General features: G+C 50.9%; 1 protein-coding gene and 1 non-coding gene across 6 annotated transcripts in view; one reads left to right on the top strand and one right to left on the bottom strand.

The window, feature by feature from the left end:
- Positions 1-18,918, top strand: part of SLC25A37 (solute carrier family 25 member 37) — a 40,490-nt gene extending 21,572 nt beyond the window's left edge. For 3 of the 5 annotated variants that reach the window (XM_045880037.3, XM_064585384.1, XM_064585385.1), the window contains 3 exons: positions 10,849-11,077; positions 13,133-13,189; positions 15,254-18,918. In XM_045880037.3, the coding sequence (XP_045735993.1) occupies positions 10,849-11,077; positions 13,133-13,189; positions 15,254-15,774 (807 nt within the window). In that variant the 3' untranslated portion in view covers positions 15,775-18,918. Of the gene's footprint in view, positions 1-10,848; positions 11,078-11,102; positions 12,279-13,132; positions 13,190-15,253 lie in introns of those variants that run through there. The other 2 variants (XM_045880039.3, XM_045880038.3) reach the window with 2 other exon arrangements.
- On the bottom strand, positions 4,483-4,555 carry TRNAR-CCU (transfer RNA arginine (anticodon CCU)). The gene has a single exon. It is a non-coding gene; the product is annotated as a tRNA-Arg (tRNA).
- Positions 18,919-19,515: the final 597 nt, after the last annotated feature.

Genomic DNA, 19,515 nt, shown 5'->3' with positions numbered 1-19,515 from the left:
GAGATTCCACAGTTGGGATTTTCAGCAAAAGCTTGAAGGCTGGTCAGCAGGGCAGGGTCTGGGAGCTAGAGTGCTGGCCAGTCCTGGCGCAGTGGTGATCAGCTCTTGGAGCTATGGGCTCAGGTCACATAACTGTTTCCTCATTAGAGAAGACAAAGTGGAGGTTGGGGGGTGCTTGATGGGTGGCAGAAGTCTGAAGTCAAACAAAAGCCCATCGGGAGCCCCACCGTGCCAAACCATGATGGCAGAGCCTTGAGGGCTGAAGGTAGAGGGCAGGGCCTGGACTGGTCATGTGGAGAATCAGTGCCTGGATTCTGTTCTTCTGCGCTCAGGTAATCCTGGTGCCTTGGGGTGGCGTCATGCGCTTCTAGGGTATTTCCATGTGGAATCTTGCATTAAATTTGTTCTTTGATGTGGCGTTGCGATGCCTCACTGGGTTTACCAATGTGCAAGGAAAATAAAACACTTTTGAGAATGAGGTATTTCTTCAGTTCTGCCCCTGACATCTTGTCCTTACTTGTAGGTGGGGCGTTTTATAAGCCAATGACATAGACAAGGCTGCTGAGTCAGGGGAGGCCCTGGAGAGGCCAGGATCGCGCAGTGAATTAAATTCTTTCCCGAAAGCAGCCTGAACTTTGGAATATTCAGTCTTAGCCTTTGAATACTGTGGGAGTGCCAGGCTTTCATCCATCAACATGCCCCTCCTGCCCACGAGCTGGGCGGGAGAATGGCTCAAGCCCTTTTTGAGGAGAGAGAATGGGTTCGTACTGAACGAGCCACTATTACCCAGTTCCACCTGGGACCCGTGGCCAGGCTGATGGCCAGCAATGCGAAACAGTGAAGCTCTGTGACCTCCATGTGATTGGGCTCATGACTCTCTTTAAGTACCCTGCTTGCAGCCTGGACCCTCAGAAGCTTCGTGGTCTTAACCAGTGAGGATTTGGGGGACTTTGACGTAGATGGGGCTACTCCCTCCTCAAAAAGGTCGGGCACATACAGGGTGATGTCCATATCACTTAGCATGGTAGGAGAAGCAGAGCACATCAGAGACAGGAAGGAAGTTGGAGATCACCTGTGATCCCTAACTGTCCACCCCCTAGTGAGAGGTTGGGTGGCCTGCCCATTCAGAGTATGGCTCTGGAGCCGGTCTGTGTGTACTCTGTGACCTTGGGAGCTAGTTGCTTAGCCCTTCTGTGCCTCAGTTTCCTTGTTTGTAAGATGGGGATAATTAGTTGCTAGTGTGACTCTTTTGTTATTATAATTATTTTGTGAGTGGCGGCATTGGGGCTCAGAGAAGCAAGCTGTCTTGCTTAAGGCCACACAGTCCTTAATACCAGATGTGGGACTAGAATGCGGGACCCTTGCTAGAGCTAGACAAGGTGGATAGTGTGACTGGTGGTTCAGGCTTCCCCTCCAGCCTCACTTCCCATCTTCCGGTGGGGTCACCAATCCCATCCGTGCACTCCAAGCCCTGTTACCTGGAACCTTGGGAACTTTCCCACCTGTAGGGCAGCAATAACTTAATCCTTTGGTCCGACCACAGACTGGATGTTCTAAGTATGTCCTGGGTACATTGGGTCGGAGCCAGGCACGGATTCTTTCATCCCTGCCTCCATCTGCTGGAGAATCTTCTAGAGAAGGGGAGGAGTGACCAGGCTTAGCTCCTAGGATAAAGGGCTGTGGGAAAGTGCTTTGAGCCATAGCAGGGCGGTGAGCGGCTACCCGTGGGTGTGGGGTGGTGGCACAGTGGCCTTGCTTGGGGCCACAGCTGCGGAGAGAGCAGAGCGTGGCCAGCCTGTAAGGAGACCCGGCAGGGAGGGCTTCTGTTGCCTGGGCCTGAACCCTCCTCCCAGACGCTGGAGGCCCCATCCGTGTTGGTTACCATGTGGCTCCTCATAGCTACTGTCATGTGCAGTACGTAACCATGGAAAACACTGGAATATAAAGTAAATTCCAAATGCCTGAGCAAGCTGTTCAGAGCCTCCCATAGTCCAGCCTCAACCTGCCTTTCTCTCAGCAAGCATTTATTGATTATCTAATGCTCAGCCACCCTCCTGAGCCCAGGATTACCTCTCCATCTGCACCTTACCTCTGCATTTCCCCTGAAGCATACCCTTCAGCCATACCTTCCTCTGGTTCCCAGACCCACCTGCACATTCACATTCCCCCTTGGCAGAATCGTTCACTTCCTCTCCCTGCCCGGTTGGCCTTTTTTTTTTTTTCCAGTCAAAGTAACACGCGCACAAAGTCAAAAATCAAATCGGATGGAAGGAATCGTAAAGACAGCTCCATTTCTTACCAATTATAATACTGTTCCTCCTTCGAGGGACAGCTCAAGTGGCCCCTGTTCCGCCACCCTTTCTGGGTTGGATGTGATCTGGGGTCTTTCTGACTCCTCACGCTATGGCCTGTTCCCAGGAGAAGTTGTGTTTGGGGCCGTGGCTTCTCCCCTGGGAGGCTGAGACAGGGTTTTGGTTGTCTTGGTGGGGTTTGTATTTTCTACTGAATGCTTAGGCATTCTATCCTTTAGAAACAGTAGTGCCCTGAAGCACAGCCCTAATGGGCCCGGAGGTTTCGGGACTCCGTCTGGAGAGGATGAGTGAGAGATGGCGCGAACGCTTCACAGGCCCACATTTTAGAGGCAGCGGGTGGCTGGGAACGTTGGGAGTGTGGCTGGTCTGTTCACATGAAAATCGGGCCTCCCGTGGGACGTGAGTGGAGAGACAGAGTGGCCTTGCTGGTTTGCTCCCGCGTGTGGGAGCCCGCTCCCTCCCATCCTCCTCTGAGCATCCAGGTGACGGGGAACGGAGGGGAGTCTGGCCCTTCTGCTAGGTGAGGCAGGGAAATCAGTGCCGACACGGTTTAGCTGGAAGTGTGTTCCCACCAGCTCTCATCTCTCTGTTTTGTCTTGGTGCGGCTCCTCCCACTGACGGTGCAGTGAACCGGCCCCTCTTGCCTGCTCTAAAAGAGGGGGGCTTTCAGAATGTATGTGCGCGGCGCTCCCCACGCACCACGCCACCACATGCTTCGTTCCCCTACCTCGTGCCCCCCTTGATTTGGGGGTGGTGGAGGGAGAGGCAAGGACTTCTTTTAAGGGGTCCTTTTTCTCTTGTTGGTTCCTAAACTTGAAGAGGATCAAATTTTCCTTTTGGTTAAAAAAAGAGAGACAGAGTAACATTCTCTTTATGTCTATACTTTTGCCAACTTGGGAGATTTAAGAAGACATGATTGGGAATTTTGAACTTGAGAATAAACTTCAGTATGCCTCCGCTTGCCGTGAACAGTGTGGTTCTCCTTAGAGCATTTCCTGCGGTGCTCTGTTACTGGTTAATGTGTGTGGGGGGCAGGTGGGGGGATGACGCCAGGCCTTTTCCTCATGCCTCGATTTTGATGATTTCTGCAAGTGTTTTCTAAGGGCAGGGTGTGATCATCCATCTTCTGTATCATACATAGTAAGGACGAGGTTCCAGGTTGGGACGCAGATTCTGAGTTGGAACCCTGGCAGTGTTGAACTCAAGAGAGCTGTAGGCTTTACTGTGTGTGCGTGGTTCTCCTTGATGTGGTTTGGGTTTCTTCTCTGCTGTGCGTGCCTCCTAAGGATCCTGGAAGGCGAGGATAGTACTTTCTGAGCCCTTGATGAGGTCTGTAGCTTCATTCCAGAAGACCGTTCTTTCCTCACAAAGCGCAGTGCCAGAAAAGCCTCTCTCCCGGCTGCCTGCAGGGATCTGCGCGCCCATGTCTCAGCCAGCGAGGCCTGCATGGGAACAGGCTCCTCGCTTGACGCCGTCTGCGCCGGGGGGTGGTGGGTGGGAACTGGAGTGTCACCGGCAGACCCCAGTGCCGGGGACACACAGTGCCATGGATGGGCTGTGGGTGCAAGTGGGAGAGCTTCGGGCACAGGGCTGAAGGAGGCTGTGCGCCCACGGGTGGCTGGCTGTGGGCTTGGAAAATCGGGAGGGGCCTGGGGTTAGGACCTGCGGCCTGGCTTAGGCTGTGGTTCCATTTACTGACTGTCAGTGCCAGTTGGCAGACGGGATAGAATTAAACTTATCGATTTGACCGCTCATTCTGCAAGGGACACTGGGCGGCAGACACTGATATGGTTTGGCATTTTCCTAGCACTCTGTGGGTGCCTGAACTGAATTTCCTTTCTCTGGGAGCAAGTCTGGAACAGCAGAGACTCCTTGGTAGCTTTTTGGGGCCCAGCCCTGGTCCCTCAGTGGGTGCTTGTTGTGCCCACGTGTTACGCTGTGATGTTTGTTCACACCATGACCCGGGAGCCCCGCATACACCCATTCCTGCCCTGTCTCCCCATTGCACCTGCCTCAAAGTAGGAGCATGGCAAATGCTTTTGAGTGGATGAATGGGTAGATTTCGCCTTATCTTCTCCTGGTCCTGATAGTGCATGTATTTTTGACACAGGAAGTTTTTCATATTATTATTCGTTCTTTCTTTACTTATTTATTTTTAAAGTAAACTCTGTGTCCAGTGTGGGGCTTGAACTCACGACCCTGAGATCAGGAGTCACATACTCTACCAACTGAGCCAGCCAGACACCCCACTTGTTCTTCGTTTTCTGGAAATACTGAGAAAGGAGGACTTGGACTCTGGGTCAGGTGGGAGGACAGTGACCCCATGATGCTGCAGGTCCTTGGGCTGGGCAGGATGCGCAGGGAGGTCAGAGGTCTCCCCACCAGGCTTGGCTTGCTCCCTTAGCTTTTTTTGCTGGGCACCAGTTTCCTGACTGAAAAGGCGGTTGCCGAGCTATGTGTGCCCTCTGCCCAGGGCCCTTGCAGCTCCTGTCCTATGATCCTGTGAGCTCACCTGAGGCAGAGGACACATTTTCCACTCTCCATCCACCCTCCTCCCCTCAAGAAGAGAACAAGACGACAAGGTAGGCTCATCCTGATTTGTCTTCTTAGGGGAGAATTTGCCCCTCACTCCATTCTGGCCTTGCTGGGAGCTTATGGAGCCTGTTTAATGCAAATACAGAGTTTGTGTCATTGGAGTGGAGCCCTCCTATAGGATCACCCTTCTAGAGCTGGAGGAGACTTGCTCAGTCACACAGGGAGTGGCAGAACCAGGCCTGAGACCCAGGTCTCCTGATTTCTGGGCCAGAGTGCTTGGGTAACCCGCCCAGAGGCTCATGCTACTTCCCGGCCGTGCTGCTTCTCGGGCCTGTCTTCCGGCTCCTGCCAGCCACACTGTGCCTGGGCTGCCCCCGGGGGTTCCTCCTGACACCCCGAGCTGCTCCCTGCGCTTCCTGCGTCCAGCCCTGCGTCCAGGGCCCATGCCGGCTACAGCTGTTTTCTCAAAGTGTGTTCAGCAAGGTGGAACTGGTTATTCCGCGAGACAGGGTTTCTGTCGCCCAAGACAAACAGTAACAAGTGCCTTGTTAAACAGAATTCACCAGCGCTTTCCTGAAGGACTTCCCAGAGCCTTTAATATGCTAATGTGCATTCTGAATTTCCAAGAGTGGAGAATTAAAAGGCGGAGAATGGGAATTTATTATAAAGAAAGGGTGGGCGTGCAGTGCAGCTAGGCCTGAGCAGGAACTGAAACCCAGGACAGGAAAGGCGGTTTGTGAAATTCTCTGTCTCCGTCTTTTTGGTTGGTTTTGGTTGTGCTTTTTAATCTCTGCCCTTTCTCTGTTGTCTTTTTCCTTCTGTTTACCCTCACACCTGGGCTTTTAAAAAAACATTGTGGTAAAATGTACGTAACATCGAACTTGCCATCCTAGCCATGTTTAAGCGCCCAGTTCGGTGGCATTAAGTACATTCACGGAACTGTACGTCTTACAAAAGTGAAACTCAGGGTCCGGGAAACAACCCCGTTCCCCTCCCCCAGCCGCTGGCAACCACCATTCTACTTTCTGTTTCTATGGTTTTGGCAACTCCAGGTACCTCATGTTACGTGGAATCAAACAGTATTTGTGTGTGTGTGGCTGGCTGGCTGGCTTATTTCACTCAGCATCATGTCCTCCGGGTTCCCCCAAGCTATAGCCTGTGCCCGAATGTCATTCCTTTTTATGGCCAAATAAGATTCCGTTGTCTGTATGGATCCCTCTTTGTTTATTCATTCATCCATCGAGGGACGGGACGCTTGGGTGGTTTCCACTCAACCCCAAATTCTTCTTTGGTCCACAGGTCACTAAAAAATGCCTGGTCCTGAGTTGTACCTTCTGCAAGTAGAGTCACTGAAAAAGAAAGAGAGGCTAAACTGAGGGATCTCCACCGGTGGCTCTGGCCACTCCTCCGGCCACTATGCGGCCACCTCGGCTTCTCTCAGCCCCTCCCGCGACCATGCTGGTGCGGATTGGCCACCCCCCTCTCCCCTGGGGCACGCAGAGGGTCTGTGTCCTTCTCCCCTTATCTCCCACGTTCCTTGTTGTTTATTTCCCCAACGATTCTCCCTTCTGCATCCTGGTGCCTGATTGAGGGTGGGTGCTCCCTGTGGGCAGGTTGAAGAAATGAAGGTCGCACTAAAGGGGCTCTGGCCCCGAGCTTGGCCGCGGTGGGCTCAGAGGAGCCTCGACTGAGTCCTCCTCTGTGCTCAGGGGCCGCTTGCCTCTGTCCCAACCCTGTGTCATTAAATGTGGCCTCCTTTGAGCAGACCTCTGCCGCCCCCCCCTCCCCGGGACAGAGAGATACCCAATTGTCCTTTTCTTGTCCACAGGGGGTGGGGCATTTTGGTTCAGTAAAATTTACTCCAGCTGCCTCACCCCTAATTTAAAAAGAGGGAGGTGAGAAATCAATCCCAAATTTCCCATGTAAGTCTGAGAGCTGGCCAATGTGAGCGGCTTTGTCAGGGAGAACCTTCCTGACACTATAGAAAGGGGGTGGGTAGGAGAAGAGGTGGTCATCGTTGCCTCCCAGCTTCAGCCAGGCCTTTCCCACGGTCAACTCACTCCGACTGCCGACAGCTCTCTGGGAGCTCACTGCGGGGGGATTATTCCACGGCCCAACACTGAGGAACCTGCTCAAGGTCCCAGCATTGGAATTCAGACCTACAAGGTTGGACTGGCCGGCTCTAAAGCTTCCTGCCTTGGCCCTCTTCTCTGCACACCGCCTCCCCAACCACCCCCTCCTCACTTAACCCAGGTGCCCCCCCCTTTCTGCCAAGGCTGGATGCAGAATGTTACTAGAAAGTGCTAAGGCCGAGAGGGCCCTTTTTTTAGGGGTTCTCCAAACTGAGTGATGATCAGAATCATCTGGGGAATTAAAAAAAAAAAGAGTTTAGAAACAACATGTGTTGGAGTGGTGCTCAGAGGTACGTTGTTAAACATTTCCCCATGATTCTGGTAACCAGCCACGGTTCCAGTCCTCTCCTTCATTTTCCAGTTGAGGACGCTGAGGACCAGAGAGATGAGATGCCATAGCCAAGGCCACTGGCCCTGTTGGAGCTGGGGTCAGGTCCAGAATCCAGCCTCTCAGCTCCTCGTTCCAGGTCCTATGTGTCTTCTCACACTGCTTGTAAGGGGCTCCTTTGTTTCTACCCACTGAGACCCAAGGGAGGCCTTCACCACAGGCTGGTCTGGCCCAAAGCCAGAAACTGGGGCCAAGTGGAGGGTAGAGAAGGCAGGAAGCTTCTCCAGTCCATCCCCAGGGGCTCTCCCCTGGGCACAGGACTGGCAGGAGCCACCCATTACCAACAGGTCCCAGGGACAGGCTGCTTCAGCTCTGCATGTGGCTCAGCAGATCACCCCTGGGCTTGAGAAATGCAGCAAAATTGGGACTTCTTTTTTTTTTTATCAATAGGGAAGGGGTGGTGGGAGGAACAGGTAATTCCGGGAAAGCTACTCATATTTTAGGGGGAGAATGCACTAAGAGACGTAGTACCGCATCACCCCCGTTGGTACCCTAAGTTGCATGCATTTGTTTGTTCACTCGTTCAGCAAATATTTACTGGGCCCCCCCGCCCCCGTGTGAGTTAGACACTGTAATAGGCGTCATAGATATACTGTAAATAAGACAGATGTAGCCCCCCGCCCCCATGGAGCTTAGACCTCTGCAGGGCTAGATAACTGGAACCACATCCTTTATTGTCATTAACAGTAACAATGGTCATAGACATTTAATTTTCTCAACCATTCTGTCACAGGAGGAAACGAAAGCGGGGAGGGGGTAGCCATCTAGCCCAGAGTCACAGCCTAAGTGATGGGATCTGGGTTCCATCCCTGTTTGCTCTGTGCCGCCTCCTGCCTGGTGCCCCTGCTTCTCATCAGGGGCAATTATAGGAAAAAGCCGGGGCGGGGGGTCGGGGCGACTACGGAACTTTCTTTGCTGTAAAATGTGAGCGATTTCAAGTGTTGTTGAGGATTCAGTGCCCTGGGTAGCCTCAGCAGTCCTGAGGAAGCGGATGTGCCTCTTCCAGAGTGGACACTTTGCACTCCCATACTTGGTTCACTCTGGCCAGGAGCACCCGCCGAGGGGCGTCAGGTGCCCTCTAGGTTGACAAATTCCCTCCTTCTCCTTCCCTTGCTCTTGTTTGCTTATAATGTATCCTCCATTATGAAGCCACCTCGAATACTTTTGGAAACATGTTAGAATAGAAAATAGTTCAACAAAAGGCACAGGGACACTGACCCCATCCATTCCCACCTGGCATTCCCTGGAATGTGGGCCCAGATGTGGGGTAGCTGCCTCGGGCTGGGCCAGGGGGCATTTTCACCAGAAAACAAGGGGTGAAGTGGTGAGTTGTTTTGTTGTGGTTTTATTGAGAGAGTGGGGGAGGGGCAGAGGGAGAGGGACAAGCTGGCTCCATGCCCAGCACAGAGCCCAGGAGGGGCTCGATCTCATAACCCTGAGATCATGACCTGAGCCGAAATCGAGTCAAGATGCTTAACCGACTGAGCCACCCAGGTGCCCCAAGTAGGGAGTTTTTAATAAAGCTAAATTTAATTTAAAGAACAGCTTTATAATCAGAGATAGTCTTTGCTTTTTTTTTTTTGGCATTAAAAATGTCCTTTCATAGAAAATGGTCGTAATGGAGGGCAATGGTGATTGTTGCTCATGTTGTTACTGTTTTATGCCCTTTCATGGCAAAATGACAAGTTGCCAGTGATGTGCCCATTTTCTTTGTGGTTTTTACTAGCTGGTGACATCTGAAAATGACCATTAATTTTAAAAATTTATTTTTTTAAAACTCAAGTGTCGTTAACATGCAGTGTTATATTAGTTTCGGGAGTAGAACATAGTGATTCAAGACTTTCATACATCACCCAGTGCTTGTCACAGTAAGTGGACTCTTAATCCCCATCACCTAATTCACCCATCCCCCACCACCTCCCCTCTGGCAAACACCAGTTTGTTCTCTGTAAAGAGTCTTGTTTTGGGATGCCTGGGTGGCTCAGTCCTTGAGCGTCTGCCTTCGGCTCAGGTCGTGATCCCAGGGTCCTGGAATCGAGCCTCGCATCGGGCTCCCTGCTCCATGGGAGGCCTGCTTCTCCCTCTCCCACTTCCCCCTGCTTGTGTTCCCTCTCTTTCGCTGTGTCTCTCTCTGTCAAATAAATAAATAAAATCTTTAAAAAAAAAAGAGTCTTGTTTGTTGTTTGTCTCTTTTTTTCTTTGTTTGTTCATTTGTTTCTTAAATTCCAGATATGAGTGTTAGTTTAGATCATTGGTTTCACACTGTTCCTCTGAGCCCTGGAGTTGCTGGTTGCTGGGGAGGGGGGGGCGGCGTGTGTGTGTGGGGGTGTCTGCCTCAGAGTGAGAAGAGAGCCCAGGGCCCTCCCTCCATTCTCAATTAGAGGAATTCTTCTTCCATTTTATATATTAGCTTTGGGTATGATTTTGTTTGGTGGTAAAAGGGTATCCCTGCTCACGGTTGGAGACCCTCCCCCCTAGCCTGCGTGTGTTGAGGGGAGTGGAGGAGCGCATGCTTGTTGCTTTTGCAGGACTGAGCCAGGGTGGGTCTTTCACCTGGCAGATATTATCTCCTGTACCAGTCAGGGTTCTCCAGAGAGACCAAGCCAGGAGAGAGAGAGAGAGAGAGAGAGTGTGTGTGTGTGTAGACCCACCATACCACACAGAGTAATCTGTTTCACTCAGGGTCTAATTTAATGATTTAAATGTTAATCTCATCTCAGAAATACCTCCATAGCAACATCTAGACTAGTGTTTGGCCATAGTTGGAGCCATTGTGGGTACCATGGTCTTGCTCCGTTGACACCGAGATTAACTGTATACCCACTTAAGTGCTCTGGTCATCTGACAGGGATAACAGATGGGGAAAGCTGAGCTTCTGCCTCAAGGAGGCAAGGCTCCACACAGGAAGAAATTAAGAACAGGACCATTTATGTTTAAGGGCTAACTTCTAAAGACAAAATGTAAAATGCATGTAGAGGAGCTGTGGGATGAGGTCTGGAGGACGCCTGGGAGATTCCTTGTGGGGGCTGAAAAGGAGCATTCAGAACATGGAGATCTCAGATAAGTGAGGACACAGACTTTAGGACGAGAGGGGCAACCACAGGATAATACTTCCAGTTGACTAGGCCTCTGAGTTTATTAAGGGTTTGTGACCATCCTGTTTTTTTAATTGGGGGGGTCCTGAGGTCCAGAGAGGTTAAGGGATTCCTCAGGGCTCACACAGCATGTGGGTACATGTTCCTATATCATATCCTGCCCCCAACCATCCTTCCCCCCCTGCTGGCCACAATGGAATCCTTGCCAATGTGCGTATGTGAGGCGGGGAGTACTCCAGGAAGGAGGGAATCAGTGTTTTCCTCACCGAGAAATCCCGTGAAACTGAAAATGGACAGTTTGCTCTCACTGTCTCCCTGGGTCTTTTTTTCCTCTTTACTATCCTTGTTAACTTCCACTGTTTCTGTTTTCTTGCCCCCGCCCCCAGACACGAATGCAGAGTTTGAATCCAGATCCCAAAGCGCAGTACACAAGTGTCTACGGAGCCCTTAAGAAAATCATTCGGACTGAAGGCTTCTGGAGGCCCCTGCGAGGCCTCAACGTGATGATGATGGGCGCAGGGCCGGCCCACGCCATGTATTTTGCCTGCTATGAAAACATGAAAAGGACTTTAAATGCCGTTTTCCACCACCAAGGAAACAGCCACCTAGCCAACGGTATTTTGAAAGCGTTTGTCTGGAGTTAGAGAGCTTTCTCCTTCAACAGACCCTTCCCCAGGGTTCTCCTCCCTGTGACCCAGCAGCCTGACGCCTCATCTCTGCCGCGCTTGCTTACGAATAAAGAACTCTAGTCGTGTGTGCACACACACCCAAACACACGCGCGCACACACACACACACACACGCTTTTCTGTTCCCCTCTGCTTTCTAAAGCCTGGGGGAAGTCCGTGACAGAGGTGTTTCAGTTTGCATTGTTGCGTGGGTTTTTCATTTTTTTTTTTAAGACATTGAAAAGCAATTAATGATCAGATCTAGGAAAAAAAAAACAAACAAACAAACCCTGAATAGAAACAAAACTTTTCAATGCTGGATTCAAAAAAAAAAAAAAGTTATCTGGACAGCTTCTTTGAGACTATTTAAAAACTGGTTCAACAGGTCTCTGCAACGTCAAGATCTAACTAAGCTTTAAAAGGTCAAGAAGTTTTATGGCTGACAAAGGATTTGCTGCAGCGCAGGCCACCTTTCCCACCTTAAGCCTCTGGGGATCCGGGGGTTTCGCCCCCGTTCTCTTCCGTTGGTCTCGGTCGCCTCTCTCAGCGAGCAAGGGCTGGAATAGTTTTCCTTTGTTGCTTTGAGGGAGAGTGGCGGGAGGGGGCGGAGGTGGGCGGGGGGGCAGACGGCTCCTACCCGCCCAGCGCAGTGGGCTCAGTGGGCTCTGGGCTCAGTGGTGGCTCCTTCCCCATCTCCTTTGGGTTTTGCTTTTGTTGGTTTTTGTTTGGACATGGAATAAGGTGTCCTTATTTTAACAAAACTAGTTTTTCAACACGGAAGAGGGAGAGTGACCATCGACAGCTTTTCCCCCTTTTTGTGCTGAGAGCCCAAAAGCAACCCTTCCACCAGCAAACCCTGGTAATCATAACTACCTGGCTGGTGTGCAGACATTTCTTTTTTTTTTTTTTTTTTAAATGGGCCCCTGGTTGCATTTATCAAGACAGTCCCCAACGGTCACACTCTGATGCTGTCCCCTGAGTGCGTGGCCTCGGGGTTTGCCTCTTGCTGAAACTGCCTTGTGTAATGGTTTAGTCCCTTGGTCACTGAACCCTTGGAGGCGGTTGGACGGAACACAGTTCTGCCCAGTGCTGTTACTGCTTCGCGACGATGTATGCTGTGGTTGCATTTTGACCTTTCTGGTGGTAATCGTAAGTGTGTGTGGAGGGGGAAAGGGGGTTTATATGCATTTCTGAAGCATTGTCCTGGTATTGCTCATTCCTCCCACCTTCCGGGGCTAATCTTAATTGCTGGGCAGTGTCACCTGCCTAGGGAGGAAACCCAAAGCGGGCTAATCTTAATTGCTGGGCAGTGTCACCTGCCTAGGGAGGAAACCCAAAGCCAAAAGCAAAATTCCAGGCCTTAAGTAGACTTCAGAAGTTCCTGGTTCTTGAAGCCAGGCCAGGTGAGAGCCTCAAGATGGGGTCTGCCATCTCCGAGACGAGTCATCGCTTTGCAAACCAACCCTGGAAATCTGCCATATGCAGAGCTTCCTGACGTCTGCTTCTCCTGCCTGTTTTCTTGAAAATGCCTGGATTTTATTAAGGATATTTCTTTTAAAACTTCTTTTCTTTTTCTCCCCTCTTAGCTGTATATATAATATCATCCCCTTTGCTTGCCCCAGCTCAAGGACAGAGTAAGTTAGTCTGTAGACAAAGGTGAGGGACCGGAGAGAATTAAAATCTGGACAGTTTTCCACTGGGAAGAGCCATGAAGTGTGGTTTCTGGGTACCATCAGCCGTCAGCAGTTCTGACCTTTCCCAGCATTGATTACACATCTGCAGGATGAAGATGTGGCCAATGGCGCCTATGTTACCGTCCTCATTTTGCTCAACAATTCAATCATCACTTTACGTTTTGAAGAGTCAGTGCTCACCTGGGAGCAGCTGGGCATAGATTTTGCTTCTTAGAAAGCTCTGTGCAGGGTTCCATCTGATTTTACGTTCCAGGAACTTCCTCAGAACTCCCAGTCTCAGAGGGTAATTTTCTGGAGTTTGTTTTGCAGGGATAGCTGGGAGTATGGCCACCCTGCTCCACGATGCGGTAATGAATCCAGCAGAAGGTAATGCTTCATGGTCCCAGGGAATGGCAGGAGGGGATGTGCGAAGGGGCAGGAAAAACAGTGGGGGGGCGGCCGGGCGGTGGGGAGACCGAAGGTTGGGCAAGGGGACTTCCGGCCCCCAGTCGGAATAAGCAGAATTCTTTACCACATCAGCAAAGGCCTCAAAAAGGGGCTGAGCATTTAAATGAGCTTATGGTGTCCCTGTTCTCTTTTTTTTTTTTTTTAAGATTTTATTTATTTATTTGAGAGAGACTGAGAGAGAGAGCACATGAGAGGGGGGAGGGCCGGGAGGGTCAGAGGGAGAAGCAGACTCCCTGCCGAGCAGGGAGACCGAAGCGGGACTCGATCCCGGGACTCCAGGATCATGACCTGAGCCGAAGGCAGTCGCTTAACCAACTGAGCCACCCAGGCGCCCCTGTTCCTGTTCTCTTGAACAGAGAGTGGGACTGTGATCCTCGGACCAGCAGCATCAGCATCTCCTGGGAGCATGTTAGGAATGCTAATTGGAGTCCCACCCCAGACCTGCTAAATGGGAGCCTCTGGGGGGTAGAGACGGAGTGTGTTTTAGCAAGCTTCCTGAGTGGTCTTTGGCACTCCTGTAAAAGCTGTGTGTACGTGTACCTGTGCGCACAGGGGACACACTCACACGCACAGGCCTTTGTTAACCTTTATCAATCCCAGACAGATTTAGGGGGAAGCGTCAAAGGCCATTCATTAGGGCTTAGGTTCAATTTGCTTTTTAAAAGAGATCTGAAATCATTATGGACCATCCCAAACGTGCGCAGATGTGGAGAGGAGAGTGTTAGGAATGCCCATGTGTGCCTCACTCTACTTGTGATTTAACCTTTGGCCATCTTGCCTTAGCCAGCCCCTCCCACGTTACCTTTTTTTTTTTAATTATTATTTTGAATTTGGGGAGCACTGGAAAACAGTTGTCAGCCGTGCAGACGTGCGTCCTTAGCCGACTCAGGTCCGCCCAGCGAGGAGCTTTGGGGCCTGGTACTGGGCATCCTCGCAGCTGGGTTATTCTCGGTGTAACATGTAGGGCTCTCTCCACCTTTCTCCCCAGCTAAAAATTGGTCCCTTGCCAGAAGCGAAAATGAGAGGTAAAACGTCAACATTTCAAGTCTTTTGTTATGAGTTTGTCTGTTTTTGTCTTTTAAGGTGAACATTTCTTACTTGCTCTCAGCTGCCTCCCAGCCCCTCGCAGACAGGGGGCTTGTTCTGACCTTCAGGAACTTGATGGGTCAGACTGGGAGAGGTGGGCTTTGTTTTTGCGTGTTTAAGGCAGTGTATCCAGGGACCTGGTCAGTGACCAGTTAATTAGCCCATGTCAACCAGGCAAGAATTTTGTTTCTACTTTTCAAAGAGAAACCAGTGAGGTTCAGCCCCCTCTCTTCTCTTTGACGTTGATTTAAGGACTTCATTTCTCTAAAAGTAAAGCAAAGCACACTGCATGTGTTCATTTGGCAGTGCATGGGGGACTATTATGACTCAAGCCTGAGGCCCCCAGTTGCCTCATAGCCTTTGAACCAGCAGTTACTTCTGTATTTTAAGCCAGGGTCTTCATTGGGGTTTGTCACAGAATTTGGGCTCACATAATTCCAGTGTTTCTTCCAAGAGCGCTGTGCCATACAGAAGCTAAAAATGCTGTGTAGAGACCACATACAGAGAATAAAAGATGGGACACACATGTAGAGAGATGGGGGGGCAGGATTTAGTTTTGCCGCAGGTGCGATGCTGGAGGCCTCCGGGATATGGGGGATCAGATCACTGAATCTAGTCTGAAGTGGCTGCCTGGTTCGGGGACCCACTTGCGCGGGCTGCAGGCAGGAGAAACTGAGCACCGGGTCCTGGGGCCACATCTGTAGACGGGAGAGCCCAGAGCTGGCGGCTCTGGATTCTCAGGCTGGGGCTGCGTGTGTTCTAGCTCTCTGGGACCTGTTACCAGTGTGTCTAAACTTGCTTGTTTCTCTTTATGGCTTGGCTGCCCATTTCACTCCGACCCGGGGTGGGGCCAAACCCAACCATCCACCCGCCGACTGCTGGTGGCCCTGACCACAGTTGTGAAGCAGCGCATGCAGATGTACGACTCGCCGCACCGGTCAGCCCTCCGCTGCGTCTGGACGGTTTGGAGGACCGAGGGCTTGGGGGCCTTCTACCGGAGCTACACCACACAGCTGACCATGAACATTCCCTTCCAGTCCATCCACTTCATCACCTACGAGTTCCTGCAGGAGCAGGTCAACCCTCACCGGGGCTACAACCCACAGTCCCACATCATCTCGGGCGGGCTGGCCGGGGCCCTCGCTGCAGCCGCCACCACCCCACTGGACGTCTGTAAGACCCTCCTCAACACTCAGGAGAACATGGCCCTCAACCTGGCCAACATCAGCGGCCGGCTGTCGGGCATGGCCAATGCCTTCAGGATGGTGTACCAGCTCAATGGCCTACCCGGCTATTTCAAAGGCATGCAGGCCCGTGTCATCTACCAGATGCCCTCCACGGCCATTTCCTGGTCTGTCTATGAGTTCTTCAAGTACTTTCTCACCAAACACAAGCTGGAGAATCGAGCTCCGTACTAAAGGAACAGGCTGTGGGCAGTGATTCCAGAATCTTTTATTTTAAAAAGGCTTTTCCTGCCTGCTTCCATTCCCTTGTCCTCACACTGAGGTTATGTTGGCGGGGTGTCGGCAGGGTGGGCCCTCTGCTCCCTGACGCCTCAGAGAGTGGGGACGATGGGACAGCCGCTGACCGGAAGGCCGTCCACAGGGACGTCCGAGGTGGTAGGTGGGGGAAGACTTTGGACGGGGAGCGAGGGATGGCTTTTGCCATCCCTCCCCTGACAGGAATGTAGCTTTTCTGCTTCCCTGTAGCCGTCTCCTGCCCTACGATCGCAGCTCGCAAGGGAGGGGAGAAAATGTGCAGTGACTGAAAGCATTAAAGAAAAAAAGAAAATTCTGTATATAAAAGCTCTAGTACACAGTACAAAATAGATGGATAATGTTTATCCTTTATTTTTCTATGTAGAAGTTTCTGTGTGTGTGTGTGTGTGTGCAGATAAGTGGTACAGCTGGGAATGTCAAGTTTTTGTTTTTTTTTTTAAACAGGTAGAGGGCTGAATTCTTCCATTGGGTTAAGTGAAAAGGCACCAAAGTGATAAATTACTGAATGTGGCCTAAGATTGTGTGGAGCCCCCAGATGGAAGTTTCACTTGAATGTAAAATAATAAAGTTTATATTTTGAATTTACGTTGCAAACAAAATCAAAATAGTGATACATTACTCCTAGCTACCTTTTTTCTCCTTTTATTCAGTCAGTCACCTGCGTGTGCCTTTTCCTTTTGTCTTTACTGAAAATTCCAGGACCAAAGATCGGTCCTGGGGCATTTTCTCTTGCTGTAGGCACATACGCATGCACACCTAATGGTGGCAGGATCGCTCACATTGGAGGACAGCGGCCGCCAGCAGGATTGGGATGACTAGTCTTATTCCTGCTAACACCATTCCCTTCCTCCTTGTGAGGGATGCGGATGTCTGCCTCCCTGGGCCAGCACGCAGCAGCTCTTGAAATGCCAAGGTTTTGTTACTTGTTGAGCAGGCAATTGGGATAAATTCTCCCTAGAACTTATTTCTGCTTCAGCCTTTAACTCTGGCACTTCAGATATTCTTGTGTGTTGACTAAATCTGTTTCCCTGGGCGGTTTCAGGGATTTTTAAAAAGCATAGCAAGTATGTCTATGGCATGTGTCCATCCCTCTGTCCACCATTAGTTCACCTGGCACGGAGCCTCTCACCTTGCAGTGACAGAGGCCAGACCCTCAGGCCAAGCCCAGCCGCTGAAGTGAGACCCGGACCCTTGTGCACAAGTCAGGATGTCTCTCCAGAGCTATCGTCAGCCTCACTTATCTGCATCAGCTGAGAACTCGAGGCCTAACTGTCTTGTTTTCTGAAATGGTGCATCTGAGCCCGATTATCACTAAGAAAATGCAAGCTTGTTTCCCCTGGCCACGCCCTTTGATTGGCTGCCAGGCATCTCCAAGGGAAGCCCAAATGGCCTCACGGTTTCCTTCTGGAGCCCTTTAAAAATGAGCAGGAAGCACATGTATGTTCAATCTGGTGGGCCTGGCCCTGACCTTTGGCCTTTGCCCTTTACCCCTGACCTGCCCCACGGTCAATGTAGTGCACCCCTCTGAGGCTCAGATCCAGGCTCCTTTGGAGGCTGTTCCTCCTGCCAAGAACTCCAGGTGGCACTGGGACAGGTTTCATCTTGGGACCCTGCACGTTGCCTTTGGGAGTCGTTTTGAGGTCAGACAGAAGGGTGCCCTATCAGGAAGCTCCCATGTGTGCCCCATGAGCAGAACCTTGCTCCTGGGCTGGGAGGGCTCAGCTGCTGGCCTGTCCCACTTTAGAATGAACCTCTCCCCACCCTCTGCCAGTGGGAAACCAGTTGCAGCAAGCCTCTGTCCTACCTGGGGGTACAAAAAGCCATGGAGAGAGACCCTGGTGCTCTGGGAAGTATTTACATCCTCTACTAAAACATGCTGTGTATTACTGGTACATTCTGCAAAAGGAAGAAAACTAGAGAGAATTCTAAAATAATTATCCAACCACTCTTTCTCCTCCTCTTAAGATGTGCCACACTGCTGCAAAAAAACCACAGGATTTTGTTTCTGATGGTATTCAGAAAAGAAACTGTTCACTTCTCTAGGAAAGCTCCTTTGGGTAAGGGATGCAAGAAGGAGAGGCGGGAAGGGGGTTTGAGAGCTCTGTGGACTGAGCTGGAAGGTCTGCCCATACTTTCCTCTCACCGTACAGATGGATTGGCCAGGAAATGGGGCAACGCCACCTGTCCTGCCTTCCCCCCTGGACCTTCATGAGGCTGGATGAGCCATGTATCTGAGCGGGTTTTGAAAGTTGTGAAGCACTAAACAAATGTAAGTGGACTTAATCTTGCGGGAATGGATATTCCCCCTTGCTCTGGGCTCCAAAGTTTGTGTTGTTGCTTTGTGCAGACTACAGTCCAGTTGTCAACTGTGACTTTGACATTGAGAAGTAAGTAATTAGGGAAATGTTCTCGCCCCACCCCGGTGATGGCCAGCTTAACATAATCATGGCACGTGCTTGGTCTTTCATGTGTTTGGGGTGACCTCTGCAGTCAGGCACGCCCCTTGAGTACGGTGCTCGGTAACAGGCGTGAACTCTTACGCCCAGACCATGATGTGAGATTCAGTCCCTTGTAGATCAGAGTTTTATTTTAGAATAGAAAATTGATTTTCCTCAGGTGTGATACAGCTTCAATCCACGACTGTTTTTTCCTAACTTTGTATTGAATCTAGCTGTTTACCGGCCTACATCCTTCTGTGTGTTCTCTATTTCTGTTTCTTTTCTTTAATGATGATGTCTTATTTCAAGCGCGGTCCTCCAGAGTCCCCCTAAAGCTGCATCTCCAACACACTGTTATGCCAATAAGGTTTTATTTAACTTTATTTAAGGATGATTGTGTCTGTTAAATGCCAATGTACTGTTGCTTCCTGCCTGTAAGACGCACAATGTACAAGGGTGAGCAAGTGTTTCTTAATGGCCTGGGGCAAATAGCACAGTTGCTGCCTCCAGTTGTTGCCAGCTCTTTGGAACAGGGACAAATGTGTGTTTATGTGTGGGGATATCTCAGATTTGCTGCTACAGTTGTGACACTGGAGCTAGAGAAAATAAAGCCTTGATCTTTGAAGTGTTGTGGGCTCTGTGGTGGGCATATTGAAAAAAAGAGGAGAGTGGATGGGGAGAAGGAGTCTAATCCGTGGGGCTGGTGCCTAGTCTAGCCTCGCTCATGAAGAACCAGATCCATGACTGTGGTAGAAAGTGCCATGTCAGCTCTCAGAGGTGGAAGCAGATCCCCATGTCGGGCAGCCCAGGGACGGTCACATTATCATGCCCGGGCAAGGGCCGAGAGCCGCCTCTGGCTTTGCTCTCCACGACAGGGAGGGTGGCAGTTTTCCTTCCTAGTGCGGGAGCGTGAGTGTGACAGGCTGCGAGTGTATGGTGTGCACAGCCCTGGTACCTGGGATGTGCCTGTTTCTCTCTCTCTCTTTCACACACACACACACACACACACACACACCCCTCTTTGCAGAGGTTCAATCAGGGCCCCTCTTTATGGAAGGCCCAAGAGTGACCAGAATCCTCACATAGTTCCTAGATAACTAAACCTTTTCTGGAGGTAGGAGAGGGGTGGAGTGGAGGCCCCTTTGAAAAGCCAGGGACAAGTCTCGACTCCTCACTTAGCGTGGAGGTCAGAGAACCTACCTGCCGCATCACCACCGAAGGC

This window comes from Mirounga angustirostris, unplaced genomic scaffold (assembly GCF_029215605.1).
Source record: "Mirounga angustirostris isolate CCGP_5_RB_7025 unplaced genomic scaffold, mMirAng1.0.hap1 SCAF_2, whole genome shotgun sequence".
Taxonomy (NCBI): Eukaryota; Metazoa; Chordata; class Mammalia; order Carnivora; family Phocidae; genus Mirounga; species Mirounga angustirostris.
The sequence above is the reverse complement of the archived record's forward strand: the minus strand, read 5'-3'. Positions and strand labels throughout refer to the sequence as shown.